Raw genomic sequence first — 19757 nt, 5'->3', positions numbered from 1 at the left:
GCCAATGTTGTCTTTAGGAGATCAGAGCCCAGGGCTCCATCTGGACAGGGGAAGCTAAGCACTTAATGGAAGTGCATCCCTAATACCAACAGAAAAATTGGAGGCAGAGGTAAGACTCTTTAAATGCCCGCAAAATAATGATATCATTTCCATAGTCAAGGAGACCAGGTGTGAAGATCACATGTCTTCACTCTTAGTACATCTTCAGGGTCCCTGAGGCCACATGAACCTGAGACTAGTCCCTGGAGCAGTCAGTGGGAGCAGCGTACCTGGGAGGCGGGCGCGGCCGGGGCGGGGGGCTCCGTGACCTGGATGTGTTGCACCTGGATGGCATGCTGCGTGTAGGTCTGAGGGTCGTGGAGCTGGGCGACGTCCACCGTGGACTGCTGGGACTGGTGAGGGGAAGTGGCCTGCGGGAGGAGAAACGCAGACCCATGCTGATTAAGGTTAAAGGAAAGCCTTCCAGAGAAAAGGTGTAGCTAAAACAACATCCCAGCAGCAGAACAGGCAGGGCTTCAGAGCCGGGGCTCACTGCCGGAGGAACCACACCGGGGCCAAGCTGGCAAGCATCAGGGAAAAAATTAGTTTTAAAAATTATGCTTATTAACCATAAGACAGTAACGCAATTTCATTCTGGAAGACGAGGAGATGAGGGAATATAGCTCCTAATAAGAAGCTGACTGAGAAGCTCTCAGGAATCAGAAATCTTTTTTCCCTTAAGTTTCAACTAATTTTAATGGCCTACCCTTTATCAGTTAAAAGAGATCAAAGGGGAAAATTTGCTGTCAGCTTGTCACACTTAACCACTAGAACAGTGATTCCTAACCTTTTATGTATCACAGACAACTCTGAGAATCTGATGAAAGTACAGACCCTTTTTCTAAAATAATGTACATATATATCATAATTTACAGACAACTTCAGGGATTCATAGATTCCTCCAAAGCCTAAAATGAAAAACCCTCCTATTAAAAAAAAAAAAAAAAGATAAAGAATAGTCAGTGACAGTGGCAACTTCCTCTTTCCTGCTTTCTTATTAGTTTTAAATTTTCAGAGTCCAATTTATTTCAAAGTAAAACGTTTGTTTATGTGTGCCTTGAGTACATTTCCTTAGTATAATTAAATGAAACAATAGTTCTGGGAGGACATTTTTCTTTTAGCTCCTGAATCAGTAAGAATGAGGTATTAATTACCTTGTAGAAGGAACAGTTATAACTTGCTACTAATAAGGTACTAATCGATATTCAAAATTCACAATTATTCCTTACAACCTCCCACTGATAGACGTCATTCGAGGCCTGGGTAGGGGCTGATCAAACAGCCTCCTCACCAAGTAGTCCACCTGGGTGCCCAGGGTAAGGGTTCAGAAGAGGCTCAGTGCTGCCCTGCAGTAGGGCAGGATAGTGGTATACACTGGAGCCGAAAATCTCTGGATACTGTTGACAGAAATCTCTTACACCGCTGAATCCAGAGCCCTCGACAGCCAGGGCTTTACAAATGCCTTAGACTCCAAGCTGACATGCACAGTATGTAGGGCCCAGTCCCAGCTCTGAGAATTAGGTGTTCTAGCTGACCCCAGCTGCTGTGTTGGCTGGTGGCAATACGGCATTCACGCAGGTAAAGAGAAATAAACGCAGGACAGTACCGGGGCCACCTGCACCACTTGAAGCTGTATGTGCTGAGGCTGCTGTAGACCAGATGTAGACTGCGACACAGGAATGTACTGGATTCTCTGGTAGTCCCCTTGCGGCGTTCGGTAATCCGTCGTTAAGGTCTGGGACAGTTCCGTCATAGCCTGGGTTAGCAAGTCTGTTGTCTGCAAAAATCACAAAAAAAGCACATCCGCTGATAACACTGCTGCTTGTAGCTATTTCAGTGCTCTGAAATCCTACAAAAAGTTGGTTTGTCTAACTGGTGGGGATCATGGGACCACGAATAAGCCCTGAGCTCGGATAGAAAAATACCCAGAGTTAAGAAGGTGTTGGAAGATTACCTATATACCTCTAGCTGTCTGTCTGTGTCAGGTCCAGGGAGTTACCCCGGAGGTTCTGACCATCTTGCAGTGAACAAGCAGCACTGAGAATTTCCTGCTCCTCCTTTTACAGACAGCTTTGGAAAGCACCGACTGGGAGACCCCATCATTAAGCGTCATGCCTGGTATAGAACCCTGAAGGGTGGTGGGCTACATCTGCAGCCAATTAAATACCAAGACAGACATGGCCTTGGCACTGAAGCTGTGATGGGCAGCGGAGGACAGGAGTCGCTCTTACCGGTCACACACTTACCACCACAGTCTCTCCAGTAGCACTGTCTGTAGTTAAAACAGCTGGAGCCGCACTGATCACAGCTGTCGTCAGAGGTGTGTGTATGGTGTTAGGGAGCTGAGCGTACTCTGGATGCTTCTTCCGAATGTGTTGTACCATCTTGGTCTGAAAAGTTATGGCGAAAACCAAGAAGAATTACTAGAATAGGTTATTTTCGATCTTTCTCAAATGCAAGCCCTCCAATGGTTCCTATAGTCCTTCATGTTATGTTTTAAAAAAAAAAGAGCATGGGCTTCCCTGGTAGTGCAGTGGTTGAGAGTCCGCCTGCTGATGCAGGGGACACGGGTTCGTGCCCCGGTCCAGGAAGATCCCACATGCCGCGGAGCAGCTGGGTCCGTGAGCCATGACTGCTGAGCCTGCGCGTCCGGAGCCTGTGCTCCGCAACGGGAGAGGCCACAGCAGTGAGCGGCCCGCGTACCGCACAAAAAAAAAAAAAAAAAAAAAAAAAAGAGCAACACTGGCTCTGCCTGCCCTTCCTGAAGCGGGACAATGGTATGAAAGGGAAAAAAGAAGACGCTGGAAAGAAAGTCGTGTGAGCCCCACGCTATCAGGCAAGGTCAGAATACCTCACAGCATCCCCTTATACCACCAATATCTGCAGCAATCAATGACAAGCCCCGTGGCAAAGATGACCCCCTTTTCAAGAACCATCATTTAAGTTTTTATGCAGCGCTGCTGCAAGCCTGAGCTCATAAGCCACTAGCAGGGAATATTCAAATCGGACACCCACCTCGGGCCAAGGGAAAAGGAAATCATTCAAGTGCTCAGATGGCACTAATTCCCGGGAAAGTCCACCCTATTCTCTTCCCGTTCTGTGCTATGCTCCCTGTTCTCAGGAAGCAGCTCCTTTAGCACCCCCATCAATTCAGAAGATGCCATCACGGCATCTGGATAAGTACCATCTTCTCTTAAGCAATGTTCCCTTAAACCATGACCTTGGTTCCGACGTGGTCCAAAGCCTTCCCCGTACCTTGCTGCTGTACTGTTTGGAGCAGTGAGGGCAGCACACAGGCGGGGTAGCTATAGTGCCTGTGAGCTGGGTGTGGGTGCTCAGCATGGGGTCTGGTTCTCCAGGGCCAGCGGGACGAAGTTTCCGAATGCTTGGTGGGAGCTCAGCCCCAGGATGGTTCTTCAGAATATGGGCTTTTCGCTTGCTGGCACTTTTATAAACCTGCAAATTCAAAAGCTTTGCCATGAAAGAGGTATATACTTCCACTTTCTTGCTTAAGGCAATCTAACAACTTCATTACAAGGAAATGAGAAAAAGTATTCACGTAGTCCAAAATAAAATATATTAACAGATATGTTGAAGGATAGTGAGGATATAACATAAATCAGAATAACGTAAGAACCGAACATAGATACGTGAGGCATCTGCCTTGAATTTATACATCTAAGATAGGAATAGTAAAAACACCTTTACCTTTACCCTGAAGTTTAAGAGGTGAATATACAGTCATAGAAACAATTTCTTTTAAGGCCAGTTCACCCTTTAGTCTTTCGGTGAAAGATCTCATGTGATGTACATAGCTGACTACGAAATGCCAAAGAATCTTCCAAAATGGCAAGTCTAATAGCAACTAGAACCTGTAGTGGTGAATCTGTGCTTAAAAAACGTTTCTTACTTTTAAGTTGACACTACTTATACACAGCTTATAACTGATACAGCTGACATTGTATAAGGAAACAATATTACAACGAAACAATAAATGTATATTCTATTCCTGTGTTTTTTTTGTAACTATGCAAAAATCAAGAATGGAATAGTACAGACAGAGTATTCACATCCTACACAATCTCCTAGAAATCCAAAATCTACTCTGTATTTTACAAGTAGGATGACAAACACCCTCATTTCAGAGCTTAGGAATTTAAAATGAATTCATATACTAAGCTCTTGGTAATAAGCCTCTTCTTTAACAGCAAAAATCACAGAGAGGAGGAACAAGAAAAACACAGTTGCCTAATTCTTAAGAAAAAAATTTTGGCTTAAAATGAGGCTGCACTCCTGGCCCTTTCTTGTCTGAATGGAAGACTACTGAAAGACATGGAACCATCTGTTAAGAGAAACTGCAAGATCCTAGTATATATTTATACATGCAGACAAACTGGCCCTGAGTGGGGCTCCCACAGAGGTATCCTCCTATGGACAGTTTCCTTTTACCTTATCACAATACTGACAAAAGTAGTCACGGTTGGGCTTTATGATGGGTAGAGTTAACTCTGGCACCTCTTCTATCTTCATGTCTGGGTGCCTCTTTGATAAGTGATTTACCTAAAAGGAAAAAAAGCAAATGAGAAGAAGAGACCCCGTGACCAGCAGATGCTGAACAAATACCTCCGATACTGAGTGCGAGCAGCTGAAACTCTCTGAAGCGACACCCCAAAAACATGAGGCCTTTGGCCAGAACCAGCACTGCCAGGACCCTCTGACACCGACGCATTAACAGGAGTTAACAGTAACTCAGCATATCACTGAAGGTGAATTGGGTTGCTGTGGATTCCACCGATAGCCTTTGACTGAAAGAGCTGCTGGTGGAAAAAAGGAAAATCACACTAGCAGGAATTTCTTTCGAGAAGTCTCCTGATGCAAGCCTCTCTTTCATTATTTAGTGCCCTGGCCTTACCGAGGACGTTGAATGAGATACAGATATATTCTGCAAAAACTATCATTGGGGCCAAATGAGTTGAGAGCGGAGACCCGGCTCTCCTGGTGCTTCAGCTGACCCGGTTCGCATACCCTGCCTTGGCGGAAAGTTCCCTTCTATTGCTGTGTCATATCTGGAACAACTGGTGTGGGGGGCTGCAAGGCAATGACCCTGCCAGAGAGTACGTTCGGGAACACAGAAGAGAACAGGAAGAGGAAGCACAGAGCAGAGCCAGAGAGGGGCAAAGCAAAGCAAAACGAGCAATGAAAAGTGATCAGCAGACCTCTTCCAAGAGACACCAGAAGTGAACCATGGCAAAGGCGGCAAGGGGTGACCAGGGGGGAGAGAAGCCCCAAGCTGGGAACTGTTCGCCTCTGCTTTGTCCCTGGCCAGGGATGAAACCCAGTGACAGATTTAGTGCAGAACACTGTGTCAGAGCCATCGCCTGAGCAGGGGCGGGCGGTCTGGAGCCTGGCACTGACCAGCATGCCTCGTCTCCGGAAGCCCATCATGCACAGGCGGCACTTGAACGTGAAGCTGTCGTAGTCAGTGGACGTGATGCGCGGCTTGAACGTCTTGGAGCGGCTGATGCGGTCAGCTTTCTTGGCCTCCCTCTCAGGGTTGTGCATCCTCTGCATGTGTTCCCGTAGTTTGTCTTTTCGCTGTTTAGAGAGAATTTTTGAGAAGGCAGAGGGGTGGGGAGTGGGAGTAGAAGATTTTTAATTGAAGGGGTAAAAAAAAAATCAATACAAGTTAGCAGTAACACAACCCACCAGGTTACATCCGAGGACACGGCAACCCTGGCTGGGAATTACTCTGTTCGCTAGCAAGTTAAGTGCATTCCAATGAGCCTTGCTTGAAAATGACCATCCAGTTTGAAAACCACACAATGATTTTTGAGAAGAAATGTTTTGCATTTATGTAGAAGTGATCAAAGGGCACGTGGAATAAGTTTGGTATTAAGAACTACAAGACAGGGACTTCCCTAGCAGTCCAGCAGTTAAGATTCACACTTCCACTGCCGGGGGTGCAGGTTCCATCCCTGGTCGGGGGGACTAAGATCCCACATGCCTTGCAGTGCAGCCAAAAAGTTAAAAAAAAAAAAAAAAAAAAAAAAGAACTACAAGACAAATTGATAATGAATGGTAGGTAATACTGGATTTACAAAGCCATGTGTGTTCTCAATTACCACACGTTTTAACACACATAATGACATTCCTCTAAATCCCAAATGAATTTAATTAAGTATCTCTCACCATATAAATTTAGCAGTTCAAGTAAGCAGTTACACTGCCTGCTGTGTATGGGGCACACGGTCTAGGTCACAGCTCTTAATCTGATAATCTAATCTTCTAGTGATACATGTTGATGTGAGTCCACAGACAGAAAATGAAGCAGAGCCCATCCTGAATAAAAACAAATTCCAAAAATGCCAGCTCCCTTATCCAGTGAGGCTCTGCTCTTGGACATACGATTACACTGCTATTGATCTTATAAAGATTTTGAACCTTTCTACCAGACCAGTTCTTTCCATATTTTGGTACGAGGACGTTTCTGTAACTACTTCATTTTTCAGCACATTTATTTAACAAACATTTCTTGAATGACCACCGTGTATCTGGAACCATGCTAAGTTCAGAGGTGCAATGCCAGGCATCCCCACCAACCTCCACATTCTACACAAATGCCTCCTTTTAAAATTAGTTTTCCCCTCCTGAATCCATTTCGGATTCTTTTCCAGTTTCTATGACAGCATGACCTACTCATATTCTGCAGAGTGTCTCTCAGTGACATCTTTGCAGAATCATCTGGTTTCCCAATGAAGCACATTTTACCACTTTCACATTTATTTGTTTAACTCTTATCTGAGTCTCCCGTGGGTTTTTCCATTGCTTTCTTCTAAATTCCAGGCACGTTTCTGATACTTATTATTTTTTATCTTAATCCTGGAAGTCATTAACATTCCCCAAAATAGTCTAAGCCCTCTCAACATCCCACAGATTTCCCACCTCTGTTGGATGACAGTCCTCATGCCCCAGGGCTCAATGATCAGGCTCTTACACTTAATAAGTGCTCAGTAAAAAATCTGGTGGGTAAATGTATTGTCCTCTTAGGAGTTCCTCGATAGCAATTTAGTTCTATTCATTATACACTTGGATTCTTGTAAAAGATGCATTAGTACTCTGTTTGGGGATTTGAATTAATTATTTTGGGAAATTAAGGTGAGTTTTCCCCTTAATTTGATCTTAACAGCTAAGTCAAACATGAGGCACAAAGTACATCTCAAGTCTGTTCTTTGAGCATAGATGATACACCCATGAAATGAGCAGGCTCATCCTCAGCTTGTCAATTTCAGTGGCCGGAGAACACCCAGGCTGCTTGCTGGTTCCTACCTTAAACTGCTTCCCACACGTAGAACACAGGAAGTCCTTACGGTCTGAGTGCCGGAGCATATGCAGCCGCAGCTTGTCGGGGCGGCAGAAGGCCTTGTCACACTCCGTACACTGGTAGATCTTTTCCGAGTGGAAGCTTCGCACGTGTTTCTTCACCTGGCAGTGAGGACACAGAAAGTCAGGGGAAACGACCAAAGGCAGCTCAGCGACGCTAGAGGGAGCCAAACGCTGTGCCGTGGATCTTCATCAACCTGGCCTGGGGGCCAATCAGGTGTGACTGATAACGGGCCTCAGTAACACTATCCCCGACACAGAGGCCAGAAAGCCTTACCAAAAAGCAAGAGTTCCCTTGGATTTAAATGAATCTTGGTAAAAATTACCTATAAGAGGACAAAAAATCATTCCTTCTCACTTTTTCCTGCTTCCAACATGTACAGAAGCAACTTAGCCCCCTGTAGTAACTGGTCCTTTTACATCTTTTTATCAAATCAGGTTCTGAAGAATTAAAGACATGAATTAGACGAGAGAAAACACATTACCCATATATGAGAACAATACAACACCACCATCATTTCCCCTTAATTGGGACGTATTCCCTATACTTTCAGATAATTTAAACAAAGGAATATGGCCTCTGAACTCTCTTTGCCATAAATACCCAGCAAAGAAGAGTTATGGATGGGAGCTAAGTAGTGAGTCATATCAAACCACTCCTGCAAGACATTTTCCTTCATTATTTTTGGAGTCTCTTTTGCCATTAAATTCCACCTTAAAGCAACTTCTCTAATTGTTTGTGTAAAGTGAGAAAATTACCAAGACTCCCAACACTAACAGAACTATGATTAAATCCTAGTCTCCTTTTGCTTTGGTAATTTAAAAAAAAAAAGAGAGAGACACAATATTTTTACTAGATATTTAGACTTACTTGTTCATTCACTAGCATGTAACAATATTATCACTTGAAATCCAAATGAAATCATGAATATTCTGGAGTTTATCCTCACCCCATTTTGCTCCAGAATATAATACAGGGGAGGAGGTCAGTGCTTAATACAGAAGTATATTATAGCCAAAACATGGAAGCAACCTAAATGTCTATTGACAGAGGAATGGATAAAGGAGGTGTGGTGGGGCTTCCCTGGTGGCGCAGTGGTTGAGAGTCCGCCTGCTGATGCAGGGGACACGGGTTCGTGCCCCGGTCCAGGAAGATCCCACATGCCGCAGAGCGGCTGGGCCCGTGAGCCATGGCCACTGAGCCTGCGCGTCCGGAGCCTGTGCTCCGCAACGGGAGAGGCCACAACAGTGAGAGGCCTGCATACCGCAAAAAAAAAAAAAAAAAAAAAAAGGAGGTGTGGTACATATATGCAATGGAATATAACTCAGCCATTAAAAAGAATGAAATAACACCATTTGCAGCAACATGGATGGATCTAGAGGTTGTCATACTGAATGAAGTAAGTCAGACAGAGAAAGAGCAATCACTTATATGCAGAATCTTTAAAAAAATATATACAAATGAACTTATTTACAAAACAGAAACAGACTCACAGACTTAGAGAACGAACTTATGGTTACCGGGGGGAAGGGTGGGGGGGAGGGATAGACTGGGAGTTTAGGATTGACATGTACACACTGCTATATTTAAAATGGATAACCTGGGCTTCCCTGGTGGCCCAGTGGTTAAGAATCCACCTGCCAATGTGGGGTACACGGGTTCGATCCCTGGTCCAGGAAGATCCCACATGCCACGGAGCAACTAAGCCCGTGTGCCACAACTACTGAGCCTGCGCCCGAGAGCCACAATTACTGAGCCTGCGTGCCACAACTACTGAGCCCATGTGCCTAGAGCCTGTGCTCTGCAACAAGAGAAGCCACCACAATGAGAAGCCCACACACTGCAATGAAGAATAGCCCTCATTTGCTGCAACTAAGAAAGCCTGCGTGCAGCAACGAAGACCCAATGCAGCCAAAAATAAAATAAATAAATAAATAATAAATAATAAATAAAATAAAATGGATAACCAACAAGGACCTACTGTATAGCACAGGGAACTCTGCTCAATATTATGTAACAACCTAAATGGGAAAAGAATTGGAAAAAGAATAGATACATATATATATATATATATAACTGAGTCACTTTGCTGTACACCTGAAACTAACACAACATTGTTAATCAACTATACTCCAATATATAATAAAAAGTTAAAAAAAAACAGTATGTTATATACCAGCTTTCTCTTTGTTTCCTTCCAAAATGCATCACCTTAGTAGCACAAGACAGGAAACCAAAGTGATGGGGAGAAAATGTTTCCAGGCCAGGAAATGGGAGTATGTCTTCTACAGGCGCCACATATTTTATGAGTAGTGGGTATTGGCAAGGATTAAGAAAGACTTTTTAAAGATTTTAACCAGATCTGGGTGTTTATTACTTGTAATACAACTTAAATGTTTAAATGCCAATGTCTTATTTGGACAATTAAGGGTCATAGTAATCTTTTGCTTATTAAAAGTAGGTTGACTGAAGAAATATCATGCTCAACTAAGAAGATGCTGCAAAGAAGGAATGGAAATGCAGATGACAGGCTGTCTCAATCTTCCAAAACTCGAAGTTTCTTTTACCTAAAAGAGGAAGTGTTCAGGCATCGCGGTAGCAGACACTCACCTGGATAAAATCTGGGAACCGTTTCTTACAAGTTGGGCAGGTGAAGTAGCCATCACTGATATGAATGGCCACGTGATCTTTCAACAAATCAAGGCGGTCAAAGGATTCTGGGCAAAAAATGCAAGAGTAAGTCTTCTGGTCCGAGTGGAGCTTCATGTGGCTCTCCAAGGACGCACTGCTGATGAAGCCCTTGTTACAGAGGTCACAGGTCAATGGGCAGCTCCCCTCCCGCCCATGGAAGCGCAAGTGTTGGTCCAGTTTGTCCTTTTCACGGAAGGCCTTCCCACACTGCAAACATTTAAAAGGCCGGAAGGACTTCCTAATAAACAGATGCTGAAGAGCTGCATTCTGAAAGACACACACAAATGAGATTATTTAGTGAGTTAAGTGTGTAAGCAGCTCGCACATTTATAGGAAAAGAGGACAATCTCTGCAATCACAGACTTTCCACAGAAATTAAACTCTAGGACACACAGTTGAAAGATTTTTCTGGTAAAGACATTAAAAATGAAGCCATCCCCAAAGAAGTTCATCTTGAAAAGACAAACTGTCGTGTGCTGTTTTATGTCTATGTGTGTGTGTTTTCTTTTGAAAGAATCTAAGTAACGTTAAAAAAATAGAGGACTTATATTGGGTTGGCCAAAAAGTTCATTCAGGCTTTTCCATAAGATGTTACAGGAAAAACTCGAATAAACTTTTTGGCCAGGCCAATAGAGTAAAACAAACCCCAGAGTCAAGTAGAATAAAAATTGAAGATTTGGAAGAAATGACTTGGGTTGAGTCACACATGCATGATGAGGTTGGAGTGAGTCAGCCAAATGTTACTTGTTGAAGTCCTTGAGAAAAAGAATTTGAAGCTTGATTAAAATGCTTAGCAAAAATAAAGATAATAAAAAGAACTGAAGCGTAGTAAGTACCAAGGGCTGGGGGAAGGAGGCAGTGGATATAGGGTTTCTCTCGCGGGTAATGAAAATGTCCTGAAATTAGTGGTGATGGTTGTGCAACTTTGGAACTATTCTAAAAACCACTACAAAAAAAAGTGAATTTTATGGTAAGTGAATTATGTATCCGTTTATGAAAAAGAACTGAAAGAGAAAGAAGATACAGATTTACATGAACGTGTTTGCATCTGAGACAAGATATGTAAGCACGCATTCTAAATAGAATATGTGCCTTAATCACTTCCTACTCAGGAAATGCAGAGGACAGCTTCTCAGTGTAGCTGGTTAGTTCCACTGGTTAGAATACCTCGCTAATTGGGTTAAGCTTATTGCTTTGTTCCCTGTCTAGACCAGTCAATTTCGCTGTGTTTTGCTTTTCAGTCACAGATTGCACTTCTAATGCTGATTAGCCATCTTGTAAATTCATGCAATTGTTATAGGGAATCCCAGTGAGGGAAGATGGTTACTTAGTTTAAATTCATCACCACCACTGAGAAAACAACTCATGTTCTACTGAGAGCAAACCAACAGGATCATGTTTCACACAGAGAATACAGAATCAATATTTTAGTTCTACAATAATGAAGACTCACTCATAAGTTCCTCAAAACACCAGGGGGAAAGTTCTAGGTAGCTATGAGGTGGGGGGAAAAAAATCCCTCAAAAAAATATATCTGTGAATGGGTATGCTTATGTAACTATAAAAGACTAGTAATTAAAGAATTAATGGAGGTCTTAACGCGCTATTTGTGCAATGAAAAAAGTACAATGAACAATGCTTAAACCCTAATTTCAAATTATTCACAAGCAGCAACTTCTGAAGTAACTTTAATGTGAAATAATCATTTAGGGAAAAAGCAAAATAATTATTGTTGACTTAGTGAAAATTCTGAACATAGTTCCTATATAGCAGAGAACATCTTTCTCAGGGCTTCTCTAATAGGGTTGGGAGAGATATTTTACCTACTCATTTATCTTGAGTAAATATTTCGCAATTCCATCACCTTCCCAGGTTGACTGGGGTTGCATCATATTTTATTCTCCTTTGTATCTAGGTCTCTTAAAAAATAGCTGAGCTCATAGGAAGTGTCAATAAAAGTTTGCAAATTAATGAAATGTATTTCATATGAAAATCAAAAAGAATTATTTCAAGATCTTTTCTGTACCACCTGAAGAGATCATAAACAACAGACCTTTTTCAAATCAGCCACAGAGCTTTCTTTCACTTCATTATACAGTTTAGTGGTCACCTAATCTTTCTACCCTATCTGGACAGATACTTATTTTACATAAAAGCTCTCACGATTCTGGCTACTTTCCAAGCTTTACAGAAATATTGCAAAAGAACAGATGCTATCCTGAGGTTCAGAGATTCAAGATTTAGAGTGCTCGGGTAATGTAAGCATCATTTCCTTTACCCAAGTTCAGTGAAGTTTCCAAGGGCAGACATAATGCACAACAACTGATCTTGGTCCCACGGAGATTCCACTTCCCCTTGGACACCAAATCTGGATGGTGTTTTTGTTTCGGTCCGTTATGCTAATAAGTCTCCTATCATCTCTGTTAGTGTGAGTGTCCTCAGACCCTTGATCTAAACCCAGCAGCCGCCGGGCTCCACTTTCTTAGCTCTATCGACAAACCTTGTTCTCACTGTCTTTTTGATTTCCATGGAGCACTGAACTAAGTACTCAAGAACTAGGTTGTTTCTCTGATTGAATGATCCTAATGTAACCCTCTCATTACAAGGTAGTGGAAGTGCTGAAACTGTCCGCCCCCCAACCCACTTGCAGGCCATTTCAACTCTACGGTATCTTCTGCAGTTCAGAGCTGCAATTGGTACACATTTTCTAGAAGCAGTCATGAGAAAGGGTGGAAGCAGCACAGATGGGTCTCAGAGTTGCCGTTGGCCAACCACTCTGTACTGGATGGAGCATAAGCTCCTCCAAAGGTGACAAAATGGTATAGTTGCTAAAACCTGTGACAAGGGATTCGACTCACACTGAGATGAATTCTGAGTCAACAGAGTCTTTGCAGACAAAACCATAAAACGTTTCTAAAGTCTGATGTTAATAGCTAAAGGAACCTAAATTGACTAATTTTCATATTTCCTAACATTAAAAGGAAATCAATCATGTTTGTTGGCCTTTTTTTTTTTTAAACAACTTTTCTCTGGCCTGTTTTCTGCCCAGTTTTCAAAACCTCTAATGGGCTAGCCTTGCCCGGTATGTGCTACTCTCCACTACCCTCCAGGTGGTACCCGTGCTCAGGTCCGGCCAGCAACCACACCAAACAATTCCTGGGTGTCGGCCTTTGATGCTATGGCTGCCGTCCTCTGAAACCATCTCCCTTCTTCCTGTCTCTCTTTCAAGGACCAGTTTAACTCTGACTTCATCTACGAATTATTCCCCAACTCCAGCTTTCTTTGGCCTTTCACTCTTCCAACTTCTGATAGCAATTCTAGGCTCTACCTTTACGTGTAGCATTTAACTGTGACCCACCTTACGTTAGCATTGCCTCCCTAATTAGACTGGAAGATCCCAGAGGACAGGACACCAGTGAAAATTCTACTGTGTACCTAGGCAGTGCTGAACATACAGTCAGAACTCGGTGCCACTGCAGAAGTCATTCGGTTGTTTCAGAGCTGGAAGGGACCTTGGAGGTCACTTAGTCCTACCCTTCATTTTGTGTGTGAGCAAACTGCAGCCCACTCACTTACTATTTGAAAATAAATTATCGTTATTCATTAACTAATTTGCATTGACTATAGCAACCAAACTGTCGTCTCCACCAGGATTTAGTAAGTACAGGTTGCAAAGAACAGCAGGTCAGGCAAACACTTAAATAACATTCTGTTATGTGAGTGAAACACAGGAAACAAACGTACCTGCAGCTCCAACTGAGCAGGCAGCATTAGAGGAGAGAAAAATAGTTACATTACCAATGGGGTTGGAAGGCTTCCCTTCAGTTGGTCATTACCAATCTGGATAGAAAAGATGAAAAAATACATAGCCCCTGCTTTTTAGAATGTGTGAGAGGAAAAAAAAAAACCGCTCACCTAAGACTGACCTCCAAAAGCCACATACACATGGCTTTTGCTTTGACACAAGGAACCTTGTTCCAAAACCAGCAACCCAGTTCATTCCAGAACACAAGTACGATCACGGCTACACTATGCTTACACATCCACACCTCACAAAACATGGGGGCTTTAGTTCTTTCCTTCAAAAAATTAAATCTAGAAAGCATTTCTATGGACCTAGTGAAAAATCAGAATGGCCAAAGCAGAAAAGATAGTAATTGCTCAAGAAAGAGTGAAACGCAGATTGGGAATCATGTGGCATGACGGACGGAAGGTATGCATAGCTTTTTGCCTTTCTGGTCTGTATTTATGTAGGTTTACATATCCTTTTGAAATAATATACATGGAGCCGTAAGTTTTATAAGTTTCCATCTCAGGACCCTTATAAAGTCTATTTAGCCTGATTGCTCAGAGTTCTTCCCCGCTGTCATACAGAACAAACATTTAAATGTATTTTTAAATGAAGGCACGGACTAGACTATTGTTCAAGGTCCCTTCTAGCCTATAGGCAAATAAGACCAAAAGAAACATAAGCTAAAATGATCGTCCACGTAGAAACTGTAAAGCCTGGGAAGTTATACAAAAAGTCTCCTTCATCCACATAAAGGATTAAGAAAAGTCTTTAAACGTCCTGCTACCACAAACACGGGTTTAAGTCATTCTTTTCTGGATGTCAATTGTCCGCACAGACACTGATCTCACAAAACCCCGTTGCTCTCCACATGCATCCCCCGCAGGTCCTAACTCACACTCAACGCTGTCTGTGAAATAGGGACAAAACACACCCGGCCAGGCAGCCATGGAGGCCCTGCAGCCGCATGGCCTGAAGTCAAGTCACGGGTCACGCGGGTGAGACACTGCCCTACCCCCGAACCTGGAGCTTAGCTCCGAGCTGTCCCCGTGTGTGGGCTGCACCTGCCAGATCAACTGGAACTCAGGTCCCTGTGCACTGACGCGTCCTGGCATTTGCCAGTCTCCCCTTGGAAACCGTTGATAAACAAATTCAAAACCCCAAACTGACTTGAGAGCTATGATTAGGCACAGATTAGCCTGGCTTCAATGTAAGTAACTATTACAACTCAGCGTACTTATCTCTCCATTTCCAACCTGTGAGTTTAGGCATCCAGAGAGTTATTCTACTCTAACTACACTAGCCCGGATGCTGCCAAGAGCCAGGCTTCTGAGTCGCTGCTAAATTTTTGGCATCTCGGACCAGCCATGCCAGCCTGCCACGGGACCCAGAGACCCAGTTCATACTTTCTTCCAAAACAAGGGGCTTGAGCCTGTGATAGGCTAGACGCAAGCAAGCCTCAGAAGCGGTGGTGAACGGCAGGGTACCTACGCGGCTGGCCGCCTGGACAGAGGTCAGCGGCTGCGGGGCGGAGGGCTGGGAGAGGGTGGGGCGGGCATCCGGGCATCCCGCTTACCCGGATGCGCTTGGCCCTGCGCATGTCGTCAGCCGTCAGGGTGCTCTGGGCGGGCAGCACGCTCTCCTCGTGCTGGGGCTGCAGGTGCAGCTCGTGCGTTTCCGTCTCGTGCTCCAGAGAAGACTGCGCTACCGGTGGCAGCTGAGGGACTGCGAGCGCGGGCTGCTCTGGTTGGTCCAGCCCATTCAGAGTTGCGGGTTCAGCCTCATCGAACTGCTCCTTGGTGGGAAAATGCAGCAAGTCCTGAAATTGCAATAACCAGCAATTATTTCCCTACCTAGATAGACATTAGTGCTAGGATTTAGAATTGCTGCTTTATTTTTTAAATGACTAGCGTCGTTATGCTCAGAAAAGAATATTTTCCTTCTGAGAAAATTAGTTAGGTAACCATCCACAGGATGTAAAAACCATGAGACATTCCAGATCATTTTGTGAGGAAAAGACTATGACAGGACTCTTCTGGAATAACATCACTTTAATTGTTTAAACTAATTAAACAGAGTCCCCTAGTAATGTCTCTGGACAATTTCAAACCTTTAGGGCAGCAGAGTTGGGTTTTTGTTGTAAGTAACGTTTGAAACAACGTTCTTTTTAGCCTTTCTCTAGTCAGACTTTAATTAACAGGCAGCACAGCACTGACAGGCAGGCCTGTCACCCTCTGAGAGGCGTTTGTATTTGAGTCCAGTAATGCTTCTCATAAGTTCTCTAATCAAGCATCCAAGAAGAGCTCTTGCTTTCCCATCCCCCATACCTGTGTCCCATCATCACACTTTTCCCCATTTTCACTGGTTACTTCCAAGCGGATAAATTTGGGAGGGCGTCCCGGCCGTCGACCTGGGCCAAACCGCCTCTTGCCTCGCCCCCTTCCTCTGCCTCTTGTTCTGGGGACAAGACATGGGGTTATAGATAGTCATGGTTACACAATACTGCGCAACAAGTATTTCCCTGAATGATCCGGATTCACCCCAAATCTTGATTTCCTCTCACTTTCTTTCTTTTCCTGATTCTTTTTTTCTAATGGAAACAATCACTTTGCTCATACACACTTTCCAAATTTCTCATCTTTGCCATCTATATAGCTCAAAGAGATGTCTTAAATTATTCAGAATAAAAGGAGCTTTAAAAAGTCAAAGCACTGACACCATTTTGCTACCAAAACTTCTGGAAGCTCGCACACATCTCTGCGATTCTGTGAGCAACGCAGACAGGGCAGAACACGCCTAGTGTGTGTCCTGGATACAAGATTCCAGTCTTCCCCTTGCTCACCTCATGTTCCTTCCATGGAATGTGGCTATAGAGTCAAAGGAATGCCCTTGTTTTACTATAATCTTCTGGAAGGTCAGAACAAATTTCTAATTCACCGGTTCCATAGCACATCCAGTAAACACCACATTAAAAGATTCTTTATTATGGGAAATTCCGAACCTCGGCAAATGTGGAGAATACAAGGGGGCCAGTGTACCCGCTACCTCATTTCAATACTTATCAACTCATGGCCAGTTTTATCCCATCTATAGCCTCACCACTTCTCCCACACACATACCCATTAGGCTATTTTGAAATAAATCCCAGACATCATTTCATCTGTAAATATTTCAATATGTACCTCTAAAACATAAGGACATATATATGTATACATAATACACATATCTCCACAACTTTATCGCACCTAACAAATAAGTGATAGTTGCTCAACATTTCTTAAATCTAGCCAAAGTTCAAATCTGCCTAATTGTCTCAAATTTCTTTTAACAGCTGGCTAACCGACATTTTTATCTACAATGTGTCACGCACGGAGCTTGACACTAAAGACGGTAAGTTATATGCAACAGTTTTTACCCTCAGATGTCCAGTAGAGGCAGCAGGCATATAAGCCAAGCCTCACAATAGAATATAAAAAGTGCTATAACAGAGCCATGGTCGGGGTTTTCGGGATACACAGGAGGGAGCGACGGAACTCCCGCTGTGTCCTCCGTGCACCCCAGACGTTTGCTCCCATGGTCACACCCTCAGCCTTTTTTTTTTATTTTTATTTTTTATTAGTTTCTGCTTTATAACAAAGTGAATCAGTCATACACATACACCTGTTCCCACATCCCCTCCCTCTTGCGTCTCCCTCCCTCCCACCCTCCCCATCCCACCCCCCCAGGCGGTCACAAAGCACCGAGCTGATCTCCCTGTGCTCTGCGGCTGCTTCCCACTATCTATCTACCTTACGTTTGGTAGTGTATATATGTCCATGCCTCTCTCTCGCTTTGTCACAGCTTACCCTTCCCCCTCCCCGTATCCTCAAGTCCATTCTCAAGTAGGTCTATGTCTTTATTCCTGTTTTACCCCTAGGTTCTTCATGACATTTTTTTTTCTTAAACTCCATATACATGTGTTAGCATACGGTATTTGTCTTTCTCTTTCTGACTTACTTCACTCTGTATGACAGACTCCAGGTCTATCCACCTCATTACAAATAGCTCAATTTCGTTTCTTTTTATGGCTGAGTAATATTCCATTGTATATGGCCATCATCAAAAAATCTAGAAACAATAAATGCTGGAGAGGGTGTGGAGAAAAGGGAACACTCTTGCACTGCTGGTGGGAATGTAAATTGATACAGCCACTATGGAGAACAGTATGGAGGTTCCTTAAAAAACTACAAATAGAACTACCATATGACCCAGCAATCCCACTACTAGGCATATACCCTGAGAAAACCATAATTCAAAAAGAGACATGTACCAACATGTTCATTGCAGCTCTATTCACAATAGCCCGGAGATGGGAACAACCTAAGTGTCCATCATCGGATGAATGGATAAAGAAGATGTGACACCCTCAGCCTTGTCGTCCTTGGGAGGTGCGGAATCCCCACTGTCCTGATGCCATGCCTCGCCCCCTTCTACACCATATCCTAACTTCCCAGCTCACGCCCTCAGGCACCTGGACTCAAGGATCCTTCCGCCTCACCACCAGCTCCAGTCCAGTCCTGTTCCCCTGTCTGCAGTCCTGCGTCCTCTTCATGTTTTCTCTCCGTTCTTCCACTCGTAAGCTCCAAGGTCCTTCACTGGAGTCACTCCCTTGTACATGCTCTTCCCTCCCCACTGCTGCTTCATCACTCCTGCTGCGTTGCATGCGCTTGGTGAAACCGACTTCCTGCCGGCTCTGCACCGGCACCCTCGCAGTGAAAGACGCTTGGGGACGACACAGCCGTGACTCACATGAGCCCTCACTCACCTTGCAGGCAATCACACCGGACTTCCCTGGAATATTTACTCTCCCACTTCCCTAAATGCCATTTCACACCACCTCTTCTCTTTTCAAATCCCATAATAGCTGGCAACCTTACATCTGTCCCACTGGGACTACTCTGCCCGGAACCACTCTCATTTTTCATCTGAACTGTTGAAATAGCTTCTAACTAGACTCCCTGTCTTCACTCTTACTGCAATACAAGCTAAGGTGATGTTTTTATTTTTATCCACAGTGATGTTTAGAAATGTAACTGACATCACAATATCCCTTGATCAGCAGACTCTAAAGACTTCTTATCACACATAGAATTAAATTCAAATTTCCTGCCACTACCCATCAGGCCTATGTGATTCAGCTGCTGCTTACGCCATCCTGTGGAATTCTCCTTCACCTACCTTTTTTATATAGTGGGAATTAAACATAGGACTTAGTCTGATGAAGGAATCCTACTACCGAGAAGAGTTTGAAAATCAGAAGAATTCCTATTTCAGAACCTCTAGTTATGGGAGATTTTACTAAGGTGAAAAGATGTCCTATTGCTGGGTATTGGTTATGCTGGAAAAGACACAAGTAGTAATGAGGACCAGGGGAAAAAAGGAAATGACGGATAAGAAATGTCCTTCAGCAGCCTACCTGGTTACCTGTCTACACACAAGCGTGCGTGTGCGCACGCACACACACACAGACTCATACATTCACAGATGATATAGAAATGACCCTGGAACTTTAAAAACTAAGTTTTTGAAATCTTCCCCCCTTATTATTATACCTGCTAAACACATCCAGTTTCTCATCATGCGAATTGAGATGCTGTTGCAGCTGCTCTGAGCTTATAAATCGGCGGTTACATTCGTAGCAGGGCCAGTTCTTCTCTTGCTCTCGAAGAACTGCAGTCGTGGGAGAGAAACCACGGAGGCTGGTGATCAACAGGCACCAATAAAACTCAGATGCCCAGTACCCACACCATTCCCATCTCAGCGTAGCCCAGTGTTCATAAATACGCAATGTCTGCTGTTCTGTTATAAAACCAAAGG

The 19757-nt window shown here is 43.7% G+C and overlaps 1 protein-coding gene across 2 annotated transcripts in view; it reads right to left on the bottom strand.

The window, feature by feature from the left end:
• Positions 1-19757, bottom strand: part of PRDM10 (PR/SET domain 10) — an 87867-nt gene that overhangs the window by 10238 nt on the left and 57872 nt on the right. For both annotated transcript variants that reach the window (XM_081240450.1, XM_081240451.1), the window contains 11 exons: positions 19493-19610; positions 16229-16358; positions 15478-15720; positions 10031-10378; positions 7366-7521; positions 5455-5634; positions 4489-4599; positions 3295-3495; positions 2286-2429; positions 1646-1816; positions 270-410 (listed from right to left, as the gene is read on the bottom strand). In XM_081240450.1, the coding sequence (XP_081096576.1) occupies positions 270-410; positions 1646-1816; positions 2286-2429; positions 3295-3495; positions 4489-4599; positions 5455-5634; positions 7366-7521; positions 10031-10378; positions 15478-15720; positions 16229-16358; positions 19493-19610 (1943 nt within the window). The remainder of the gene's footprint in view (positions 1-269; positions 411-1645; positions 1817-2285; positions 2430-3294; positions 3496-4488; positions 4600-5454; positions 5635-7365; positions 7522-10030; positions 10379-15477; positions 15721-16228; positions 16359-19492; positions 19611-19757) is intronic.

This window comes from Mesoplodon bidens (genome assembly GCF_964165515.1).
Source record: "Mesoplodon bidens genome assembly, chromosome: 7".
NCBI lineage: Eukaryota > Metazoa > Chordata > Mammalia > Artiodactyla > Ziphiidae > Mesoplodon > Mesoplodon bidens.
Note: the sequence above shows the minus strand (reverse complement) of the source record. Positions and strands in the feature narration are given on the sequence as shown.